At 35.9% G+C, this 12394-nt stretch overlaps 1 protein-coding gene across 4 annotated transcripts in view; it reads right to left on the bottom strand.

Moving 5' to 3' along the window:
• ATP8A1 (ATPase phospholipid transporting 8A1) overlaps window positions 1-12394 on the bottom strand; it is a 218494-nt gene that overhangs the window by 124071 nt on the left and 82029 nt on the right. For 2 of the 4 annotated variants that reach the window (XM_032496806.1, XM_032496809.1), the window contains exons 15-17: window positions 9912-9956; window positions 3146-3218; window positions 901-1006 (exon numbers count right to left, since the gene is read on the bottom strand). In XM_032496806.1, the coding sequence (XP_032352697.1) occupies window positions 901-1006; window positions 3146-3218; window positions 9912-9956 (224 nt within the window). The remainder of the gene's footprint in view (window positions 1-900; window positions 1007-3145; window positions 3219-9911; window positions 9957-12394) is intronic. The other 2 variants (XM_032496817.1, XM_032496814.1) reach the window with 1 other exon arrangement.

A 12394-nucleotide genomic window follows, 5' to 3' on the forward strand; every position in this document is an offset into this window, starting at 1 on the left:
CTTTTTCTCCTAAAATGCTGAATGTAGAGAAACTAACACTACTACTATTTAGGGTGCAATTTAAATGGATATAAATGAATTGACGCTTTATGGCATCATATATTATTTACTTTCATCACCATTTATATCAAACCTTGTTTCTGAGGGTAGGGTGTGGGATCAGAAAACATTTCCATAGTCTCTATCCTAATGACAGGAGATTCATCCTAATGGTTTTTAGGAATTGGCACATTCTACAAGGTTGCAGGTGCTGGTTTAGAATACAGCTTAAAACATTTATAACAAAGTTCTCCAAAGTTTGCTCTTTCTTTCTTGAAATCTTACAATCATCAAACGAACTACTTACCCAATTTTCCATTGAAAAGAAGCCTAAACACTAAACATTGATAACTGTGCTAACACATATTTCATGGAGTCCCTTCAAATGTTCAAAACTTTGCTCATCCATATAAATACGCAATGGGCTCCCTGATGGTCATTTCCAAAAGAAGAAAGCAAAGCTGGTATTCCAAAATGCACACTGTTCAGGCAAACAGACCTTCCTTTTCCAGTTTCTTATGTGCAAAAGCTTGACTATCACTTTATTCTTACTTATTTACAAAGAAGGGAGAGCCTGCTTGTATATATTAAAAAGTACCATTTTTTACTTGTGTGAATTTTGTCATTCAAATTTCCATGTAATTTGTGTCATACAACAAAAATTACACAAAGTTATATATTTTAGCATAGACATAATTTTGAAAACCAACGTTTTTCTAATTAGTAAATAAGATTTTTGATTTAAAAAAATGAAACTTGGTTATTTTATTTCACCAAATTAAATTGATTTTTTTCTGAACAATCTCAAATTTCAGAACAATTTTCCACCAAAACATTACATCACAATTGCTTCATTTGTACCTGGAGATGCAGCTTGGTAAATAATCTTATCACCTTCTCGCTCTGGTACTGCTGTGTGACAAACGGCCATCATTGTAAGAAACTCACAAATTATAGGTGCAGTTGGCTGTCAGAAATGAACACAGAATTCATCCCTTTTCATTTAAACGACTTGACACTAATGACAGTATTACTACCTCATGTATATCTATTAAGAGTGTGGCTGTTAACTATTGAGGGTGTAGAAGCCAAGAAGTCAACATCTATTATGAAGAAAAATATTGTTAACTGAAATCATCCATTCTTACACCTTCTCATTTCTTTTCCAAACATTTATGCAAGACCACTTGTCTTGTCAAATAGAAACATTGTAGCGAAAAAGACAGATATGGTTGGATCCTGTCATCAGGGGACAGGAGAGAAGTTCTAAAATATTCATTTACCTGGTTCCTGAATTCTAATGTAAATTTTAGGCACCTAACCTCTCTGTGGTTCCACCACTTTGGGTTGGGGTGATGACGGCTGGGAATTCCTCAGTACTGTTTTGTCCTCTCTCTTTGCAAAAATGGCAACCCTAACCGACACATGTTTTACTTAATAAAAAAAACTTGATTGAGCACTTGCACCTGGAATTCTACAGTCTGAGGAAGACATAAAAGCGGACGCTTTCTGCAGGAGCTCAGACTTTACAGGAGACAAGAAGCCAGATTTTTAAATGAAACATCTTTTGTCTGGCTCCTGATGAAGAAAAACGTCATTCAAATTAATAAAGGGGAAATATTCCTCTATGCTCTTGGACAAAAAAAAAAAAAAAAAAAGCTGATTGGAAAAGCAAATCAGAACAGTAACTGAAAAAACCGTGTTCAGGCTGGAACAACAGATAAAATAGACCAGGCCCTGTGATGTGAAGTTTCGACTTGTGGGGAAAGTACAGAACACAGATAAACAGTCCACAAGTATTATTTTAGTGTGAAAAGGGCTACAAAGGAGAGAATGTGTAAATATCATGAATGTGACTTGGGCCAGTCTGGGGTTGTTCTCAAGACCAGCTGATGAGGTTTTAGCATCGTGAAGCACTGAGCAGAGTTCTCCACCTAGCAGGAATCAGACACGACTGAAAAAGCCCCAAAAGAGGAAAGAAGGAAGTGTGAGAAAAGAGAAGTCCAGTGTGGCCTGAGAAGAAGGAAAAGGAGTGTGGCTCCTAGTGAGGGTGGGGCCTTAGGCAGGGGCAGATGACATAACTTTGTAACTGGAGAGGGAAGTCAGAGCGTGGTTTTAAACAGGGCAGTGATGGGACTTGACTTCCACCGGCCTCACTCCACCTGCCACGTGTAACAAGAACCAGAGGGGGTAAAAATGGAAACGCGGAGAATGGCTGGGAGACCACTGTGGTAATTCACCTGGAGCGCACTGTTCGTCTGGACAAGGGGAGAGCAAGTGAGAATGGAGTGAAGCAGACATTCAGGATATGTTCTAGCAGTCACACTGACAAGGGCGCAGTGACTCATCACAGATCTGGACACAGAGGGAAAGGAGGTATCAAAAGCAACCCTAAGGTCCTCGAATGAGGAATAAGAGAGGTGATGGTGCAATTAACTGAAGCTGAGAGCACCAGAGGGAAGAGGTGGGTCTAGATCTAGGTTTTGTGGATCTCGAAGCTCATGTTTTGCTGAAGGCAAAAATACCCATATGAACACAATGTTAGGGCCCCACCCTGGGCACAGTGGGTAAATCTACCGCTGCTAGGAAGGGATTAGGTTTCGGGGTAATGAGCATGTGTTCAAGTTTTGGCACACTAGGCTTGAAGCACTTATGAGAAAAAGGTTTGGGGTTTAAACTTAGGAGACCATATCATCTGATCTGATGGAATTTTAATAAGTTTCAGTAGCTTCACAGGTGGCATGTTCACATTGGGTGGCAGGTGTCTGAAGTGCTTACTGTGTACGTTTGGCACTGGCCTACAATTCTGAGCAGGTAATCCATTTTTACAGATATTTTGAAATTAACAATGATTGTTTCATACAAATAGAGTTCTAGAATATGAAATAGTTTAAAAAGACAGAATATTCATGGTAATATTACAACTAAATTTCTAACAACCATGAATTCATGTTGGCCAAGTAAAAGGAATTTAGCAACAGATTTTGATAATTATTAAAAATGATCATGAAACTAAAGAAGGAATATATAAACATGGAAGATAATCAGAGAAACACTCATTAGCTTTCATTTATTAATGAAAAGTTAATAGTTTTATGTTGCTTACATGATTATTTTGGAGGTTTTCCAGCAATGATGAATCACTAAATGTTTTTTCATCTCCAAACTGTGAGCTCTGCCTAAAAGGAAAAAAAATGGAGCAAACGTGGTTCATTTATACAAGCCCACTGATCTATTTGTAACTTACTTTTAAAATAAATCATTATGCCTGAAAACCCCTTAAAAGATTAAATATAATTTAGCTTGCATTTCTAGATGAGACATCACAGATTTCATGACTGAATCATAAAATACTTTCCAACATTCAAAATGTGAACGCCTTTGCAGCGTAATGAAAAATAGTACTTTACAGTTTATTTTCTGGGAGTAAAATTAGGTTGTAGTCACATGAAGTTTTAAAAAATTAATTTAAAAATGTAACAAAACTGCTAAAATACCTGGAGCTGAATTTTTCTTCAACTTTATTAAGTTTTAAGAATTTTGAGAATTAATGGAGTTATTATAAAAATATTAATTCTTTTACTTTAGCCATGAGAAATCTTTATTTGAAATGACTGATACTACATGATTATCATATGAAACATAAAAATATGAATCAACTGTTTACTTATTTTATCAACATCTATCACTAACAAATACCTGATATATTTACATACATAGCACATTTATTCCGTATATGTATATAAGAAGAACAAGTGTATGGGGTTTTGTGTTGTGGCTGTCTTCAGATCAGCAAACATGAACTTTACATGAAACAAATCGAGTCAGAATTACCTCTATAACCAGGCTACTACTAATCTCATGGCCTTGCAATTTAATATCAGTGTTGAGATTCAAAGGAAAGACAAGGAATATTTAAGAGGAAATGTCTAACTCCAAGGGTGTACTTTTTAATGTTCAGTGAAAGTATACAGATCTAAACGTCTGTGCACAGAAGGAAGTTTCAGAATCCATGGAGAAAAAAAATTGTGTTAATACTAAATAATTATAATCCAGAAAGATTTAAATCACAATGTTTAAAGGTTACAAAGAATACTACTAATGCCCATATGCTAAATAAACTAGTTTATTATTCAGGGCTCCATAAAAATCTCCCTATTATTAAAACATATTCATTAATGAGTCTTAGTTATACTTTCCCACCTCTTTGTTAGATAAACTGAAATGTCAAGGAATATTCACAGTCACATCTTGCATGTGCAGGTCTATTTTCCTTCTAAAGAATTCCAGACTAAAAGCCTTTATAAATCTGAAGATATATCTTCTTAATCTCGCCAGTAATTCTTTCATTTCATTAATCACAGTCACCACAACTGACACAACTTGCAAATGTAGTTATAAACAAATAGGGACCTTAGGTATGCAACTGCAATATTTACATGCACATCCTGCCCTTTATTCACTAATGAAGACTTCTAACAGGGGTGATGCTAAGTAACTCTTCTCCCAGAAAGTGGCATCCTTTCCCAGATCATAACAACATCTGCTAATCACATAGCCCAGGTTAGACAGCTCAGGCATGGAGCTCTCACCACCCGTCTCCAAAATCTCACAAAATGTTCCCCTTTAGTAAAAGCAAACAGATAAAATTAGGAAGCTCATTTTAAAATAAGAACCAACTGCATTAAATGTAAAATAGTTTAAATTGTTAGCCAGTAACTATACGAATTTGCAAGCTGCTCACACATAAAAGTGCAAGCCAACATGCACATTTTGTTAAAATTTTCCATAGACATTTTCAAGTGACACTTTGCTTCATCAGGAGACTAAGAAATTGTGGGGTTTTGCAAAAAGTAATAAGGCAGGGAGTGTAATGCTGAGGTAAGAAGAAAGATGGGCAGTTACACCCACAATGTGTAATTTGCAGCTTCTTGCAGCCTGATTTCAAAGCTATTACACTGTAAATAATTATTTCCTGATCAACCAAAAATGAAGAATACCCACAGCAATAAAAGTTGAGAAAATTCAGAATTTTATGAATAAATATAAATTAGAATAAATATGGCTTAGTCAGTATCAGTTAATTTCGTATATGACACTATTATGAAATCATATCAACAAGAGGGTCATCAGAAAAAAAAGTTCAATCCATACTTTTAATTTTAGACCAATGGATGAATGACTTACTAAATGTATTAAAGAGATAAGAAAATTCAAAAAATAATTTAGGAATAGAAAAGGCCTGAGTATAATACATAAATCAGAAAACAAAACAAATAGATAAATCTGATTGCATAAAGCTAAAACATTTCTGCACAGAAAAAACTACTGCAAGCAAAATCAAAAGCCAAATGACAAACTGGGAAAAAAATATTTCCAACACCTATAATGAAGGTTAATTTCCATAAAATAAAAAGAACTCAATACAACTTCTAAAAAGGGATACTGGCAATTTCTTTCAAAATTTAAAACGCATGTAATCCTTTGATCCAAACATTCCAGTTCGAGAAATTTATACTACCTAGTGCAAAATACTGTATGTACAAATTCTTTCTTTTCAGCACATTTTTAATAGCAGAAGATTAAAAGGTTTTATCAGGGTTGTTGATTAAAAAAAATTGTGGTACATCCACATAACAGAACACTAATCAAAAAATGGGAAGCTCTTCATGGAATATGAACAAATCTCCATTACGCACTGTCAAAGGAAAAGCGGGTAAAAAAACAGTATGTATATAGTACATTTCACTTTCTGTAAAAACATGAGAGAAAAAAATATATGCACGTATATGTATCCGTGGAGGGATACACCTGAAACGGGTCACACTGGCTGCCTTCAGGAGGGGGAGTGGAGGGTTGAAAACAGGGAAGGAAGGGAAACTTTCCCCTCTTTACCTCCTTTGTATTTGTAACATGTGAATGCATTAGGAATATAAAAACTAAATCAAATTTAAGTTAAAAAAATTAAGAATCAGAACACAATCCATGTCGGCCACCTGAAATACATCACACATCCTACATAAAAACCAAATGTATACATTATATACATATACATACTACCCACAGCCACACACAGGAAGACAAAGGCAGTGGAACTCGAAAGCAGTGTTTTGGAAAGGATCTGCACTTTCTGCTTTTGAATGGCGCCACTGGTTCTAAGTCAAAATTCCTTAAAGGGAGATTTAATTTTCAGAAATGATTTTGTTATTCAGAGTCAGGTCCACTGAAGTCCAAGAACATGAATAAGTGACTGAATTTAATAATAATATTTTCATTAGACACTGGCTTTGACCAAAGTAATGACATCTGCTTTTCTGTGTGGTTCAAAGTATTTCTGAGGGCAGGTTCAAAAGAGGAGTTCCAAAAACATTCTAGGAAATAGCTGCTTCACTGGAATATGTAAATTACCTGTCAAAGTGACTACTTTGAAGACTAACGCTAATTTGGATGTGTTAAATCTCATTGCTATATAGTTGCAGCTGGAAGAGTGTTTTGGTGAGCCTAGCTGTTGCAGTAGAATAAAGAAATACCACTCATTCCAAACATAATTGTAGACTAAAATGAAATGGGAAAATAAAAACAGAAAATGGTACTATCCACTAATACTGTGATAATACTAAAAATCACAGTGAAATGACTAAACACAGGACACTTTAAGGTAATCCTCCCAGAGAATTACCCTCATTATCATTTACTTAAAAAACAATGACTGTCAGAAAGGAATAATGTGGAACCATATTAAATAGTTAAGAAAAAGTGAAATAATACATTATCTCAGATTTGCCTCAAAGTAATAGCGGGAGGGAATATAGATGAAACTGGCTTTCAGTACATACTATTGAGCGAGTGAATGAGTACATCTGTCTACTTTTGTTTCTGCTTGAAATTTTCCACCAAAAAATTAGAAAAAGAAAAAAATGGTAATAAAATATATAGTTTTGGAAAATAATCATATCTTAGGACCACATGGATGCTGATGATAAGCAGATTTTTTTGCGTAATCCCCTAAATATTGAAACTATCTGTCTAGAGAACGGTAGATTTTTAATAGAAATGAATTAACCTGCAAGGTTATATGTCAGCAATAATAAGAAAATCATATCAATTCTGGAGTAAGTGGCTACTGGTTAGGAAATGATTTCATCTCTGTAAACTATTTATATTAATAGATTAAGCGAGTAGAGCTACCGTCATCACACAATTATTTTTAATGTCAAGAGAGTGCTTTTGAAAGTGTTACTATGTTATAGGTTTGCCTTCAAATTTGACTAAATGTAAATACGGTAAATAATCTACATACACTTAAGTGTTAAACATCATGTGTTTTTTTAACTTGGTATTTTTGTGGCAAATATGGTGCAAGCAGGGTAGTGAAATAGTACGGGTCACAGGTCTTATCTGGGGAACTGAATGAACTTCACATTGAAAGGTGAAGCTGCTGACGGTCAGACAAGAATAAGCATCCAGATCCTGGATTTATAGAGTCATCTGCACTCTCCAGTGGCATGAAGATATGGCCAGCTGCCTGGAGCATAGGATTCAACCAGGACCACACTTTTGATCTTGGTTTCATTGGCAACATGAAACCAACTGGATCAGATTGGGCAGATGCCAGATTTAGGACTGTGCAAAGTTATGTCCGCTCCTCCACCCCATGTTAACTCTTCTCAAGTCGGTCAATTAAATTTTACTTGCTCTTGCTACCTTCACAAAACAAGAGAGAAGAGACACTCTTTAAAGCTCTTTAACATCTATGGGGCGTAATATAACCAGCACCTATGTTATAAGGAGGCTGAGTGAAGTTTTAACTCTGTCGCCCACATTTACTGGTTGTGTACTTGGGGGCAAGTTACTTATTAGCTTCTTCGCCTTAATTTCCTCAACTCTAGAATGGTCATGCCAATTACAGCTCCTCAAATATGTCTCAAGAATTAAGCGAGAGACATCAGAGCTAACAGTCTGTGAGTTTACTATGTCCAGATACTATTCTAAGCACTTTAAAAACAGAACTCATTTAATCTTCACAACCTCCCTGTGATGTCTACATTCTTCCAGATGAGGAGAGATCAGGTAGCTGGTTCAAGGGTATCCAGAGGATCAGATGTGAACGTGAGTGGTCAGAATTCGAAGTATGCATGGTTGACAACTCCCCAGGACCCAGGACACAGCAGAAGTTCAGGTACTATCTGTTCCTTCATCTTAACTGCACGAAGGTAACTCTTTGACAGATGGAGAATCCAAGTATGTATTTACAATACAGCTCACTTTATTAATAAGTTGGCAAAAGCCTTCCTTAGTGTTTATTTTTAAAAATATTACTAATATCTAAGTTTATACATAACTGCAAGAGGAACTGAACAAATAATTTGTGAAAAAGCTGGCTCTTTAAAATCTGGAGTTACCTAGTTTAGAATATCAAATTTCCCGAGAGGATGTTTTACAAAAAGAACCTATAAACAGACAAAATAGCATCCTCTCCTTCCAACAGTGATAAAAATCATGAAATATCCTACTTTCAATAGAGGTTGTTTAAATGACCTGAGTAAACAACAATTTCTAACATTTCCATCCAATCTGAATAAAAATATGAAGGTCAATTCCTTCTCTTAAGAATAAATGAATTATCTTAGAAAGATATGTATTAATTCTATACTCACGAACAGTGTTTCAAATTAACAGAATTACATTAGTTCTACAGAAAAGCAACAAGTAAAAAGATACAGTCAAAATTTTAACTACATTCTCAAAAAATTAGATAAAAGGGAATATCTACATCATTAAATTGAATTATCCACCAACAGTAAGATGCTCTGGCACATTTAAAAATTACTAAAAATTATCCAGTTGTGTGTAGGTATTGAAATATATGACACTCCAAGCAATGAGCTTCAGCGTAATGACTCATCAGTTATCACATGAACCAAACAGCTGCCTCTGTCATTAATTCCAGGTATTATGAGGTTACTGCAAATTATTACCAAATCTCCACTTTATTAAAATCCAAGTTGAAAAATATTGAATGATGTTATTGGACTGCTATGTATATTGGAAATGTAGCTTTATCCTAAAATACGTGTAATCTGAAAATAGAAATTTAACTACATAAAAAGCCACATGTTTTCTACAGTTACCAGCATTAAAGGAAACTGTTTTCTGATTATTTCATTTGCCACAAAATCATGATGAATTATCAAAATAAACTTATACTATTCTAAATGAATATGTAAATCGATGGGGGGATTTTGAGGTTAGACAAAAAACCCATTAAGTATTGAAATTAAGCTCAGTAAATGCCATATTAAATAATTCTAAAATTAATTATATTCCAGTTAACTCTAGTCCTTGCTAGCATAGTCTTCCAACATTTGTTCCAGGCATTTCACTAAAAAAATGTTCATTTTCGAGCCTCCAAACAGATTTAGTAAATTAATGAAAAGAAAGGTAAAAGGAAATTTCCACTGCGTGGGCATGTTTTAGTAGCATCTTTCTGTAGCTCTGCAGAGTATGTGAATAGTGGCAGAAGGTGGCAGTGCTGAGCTAAAAAAACAAGAGCATTTCTGGAGCTGGAGCTGAAATCTTAGGTAGTCGCCAGCTCAGGGACTCTCAGTTGATCATTACAGATTTTATTACAGATACATATCTCTATAAAAATCTAGGAAGCCTAAACTTTGAACTTACTGTTTATAAAATGACTAAAGGTTATTCAATAGGAAATTAGAGATATTCAGTGGCTCTTAAGTGATACTTTACAGCATTGTCACCCTACCTGATCAGTCATTTTTCTCAAAAGTAGTGAAATGTGTGTCTAACAAAACAATACAACGCAAACCTTCTAAAGGGATCAATGGGACAGAAAGGTCCATGCCGCTTACCATTCATCAGGAGAGCCACCATAATCCTCAGGGTCAGGGATATGGCTTCAGAAAGCAAGAGGAGGGACAGAAAGAGAGGAAAAGATAATCACAGAAAGGCTGGAAACATAAAAGCATGAATAAGAGAAGTACTGAAAGGTCTTGAAAAAGTTAAGAAAATGAATTTTTAGTTGGTTTTCAAAGAATGGCAGTTAGTACAAAAGTATGATTTATGGTTACTAAGCAGGTTTACAAAATTATTCTTTAATTGGAGAGCCAACTTGCCTCTTCACCATGAAATTTCCTACTTTTATGCAGATAGTTCAGTATTCAGTAGGAAAACCTGAACTTAGTGGTTTAAATATATGTTAAAGCCGATGGAAAATTAATCACATACTGTATAAGCAGAATAAAGTGTTTTAAGCAAACAGACATGCTCACACCTAAGAACAAACTATCACACTGAAAAAATTTGCCAAGCATATTTTAGAAGTAAATTTGATTACTATTATGTGAAAGTCCCCTAAACAGGTTTTTAAAGGACTGTGATTAAAAGAACTACATTTTAAAAGATTAACACTTTAAAAGATATTAAAAACTTTTCACTTAAACCATAATACATTCATAAAACAATCTGTTATCTCAAAAAGAAAATATGGGGGGGAGGGTATAGCTCAGTGGTAAGAGTGTGTGCTTAGAATGCATGAGATCCTGGGTTCAGTTCCCAGGAACTCCATTAAAATAAAAAAAAAAAACCTAATTACCGCCCCCCCTCAAATGTCAAAAAGAAAACACATTCATCAATACTTTAATTTCATCCATTAGCTCATCTGAGCATTAGGAAAGTTTGATCCATTTATAGCTTCCATTTCAAAGCTAGCCAGTCTTGTATTCTAGCCAGAAATGGCCAGTAGTATTTGACAGAGCAGATTTTCTTTCATTTATATATTTATTTGTTAAATTTTTCTTATTATTGTTCAAAAATTTTCCAGGTTTACTGAGATATCATTGACATACAACAAGTGCAAGTTTAAGGTGTACAACATGATAATTTGATATATACCTGTATATACTGCAAAGTGATTTCCGTCACAGCTTTAGCTAACACCCCATCTGTCACCTAACTATCATTTCTCTCTTGTGGTGAGAACATTTAAGATCTGCTCTCTCAGCAGCTAGAACAGATTCTCTAATCTCCCATTTCTTTCATCATATACGACCATGCAATAGTTCTCCTTTAAATTAATTAGATATAGGTAGAGTTTAAAAAATGCGGAGTTCAGTACAAATGTGAAGTCATTGTCTTTGGCAGATATACAATAATCTTCACTGAAAACTGGTGGGACCCTTTCACTTCCTCAGTGTCCTCTACTCTCTTTATCCTTTCACCAAACTGGCCACGACATGAGCCTCATCATCCCAAGGCACCTCCAGAGAATCAATGTGTCTCTGGTGCAGTATCCACTACCTTCACTCCCATCACAGTGGAGGCAGTCCCCTTACCCACTATTCTCTCTTCTACCAAAGGACTTTTTTGGATGCTTGAGAGGAAGGGCTAAGCAAGTCTTGGTGGGCTGGACTCCTAGAAAAGGCAACAGCCTCTTGCCAAGCTCTGTCGGAAACTGGCTGCAGCCCAGCATTCTAGGCAATCACTCCTCAGCAACTTCAAGGCTTAGAGTGGCCCCTGAACTAGACCCGGAGAGGGTCTGGTGCTACCCAAGCAAAAGCACTGTGCCAAGGTTCTGCCAAGCTGCACTGCTGTTGTACAGCAGCCCTGGATCTCACACTGGAAGAGCGACTGGTGTTTCTCAAATCATGCAGTACAAAAGCCTCGGAACTCAAGGCCCAGGGTCCCTCTTCCCAGGGGTGGTCCAGCCATGGCAGATGCTGGGTGATGAGTGGCAGGTGACCCACACACCTGCTACTTATCTTGACTGCATGAGTTTCCCCAAGATCACTGCTCCAGCAGCTCTGGTGTGGATGCTCTGTCTGGTTATTTGCCTTTATGTGTCAGTGCTGTTATACATGCTTGGTAAGTTCTTTATTTAATCAAACTCATGCTTGGATCTCAGTCTTCAGCATCACTTTCTCAGGGAGCAGTCCCTGATCTCCCTGATTAGATCAACCCAAGCTGGCCATCAGTCACAGACTCCCATAGACCTTTGTACTACATTATGATTTTTTTGTCTGTGTGATTATTTAATTACATCTATTAACCCCCAATTAGACTATAAACTGTAAGAGGGTGGAAGCCATGTGAACTTTTGCTGGTCATTAAATCCCAACCATCTAACAAAGCGCTACATACATAGAAAGAGATGAACATTTGTTGAGGCACGTGAATAAAAAATGAATGGCATTTACGCAGCTTTACCCACCAGGCATGGCGAGCAGTAAGATGTGCTTGTTGGTTACAATACAGACCTTGGGGCAAAGTATTTAGATAATTGTCAGTTTTCTCATGGTTAATCTCTTCTTAAGGTTAAAGAAGTTACTGATCCTTT

Source organism: Camelus ferus, chromosome 2, assembly GCF_009834535.1.
Source record: "Camelus ferus isolate YT-003-E chromosome 2, BCGSAC_Cfer_1.0, whole genome shotgun sequence".
Taxonomy (NCBI): Eukaryota; Metazoa; Chordata; class Mammalia; order Artiodactyla; family Camelidae; genus Camelus; species Camelus ferus.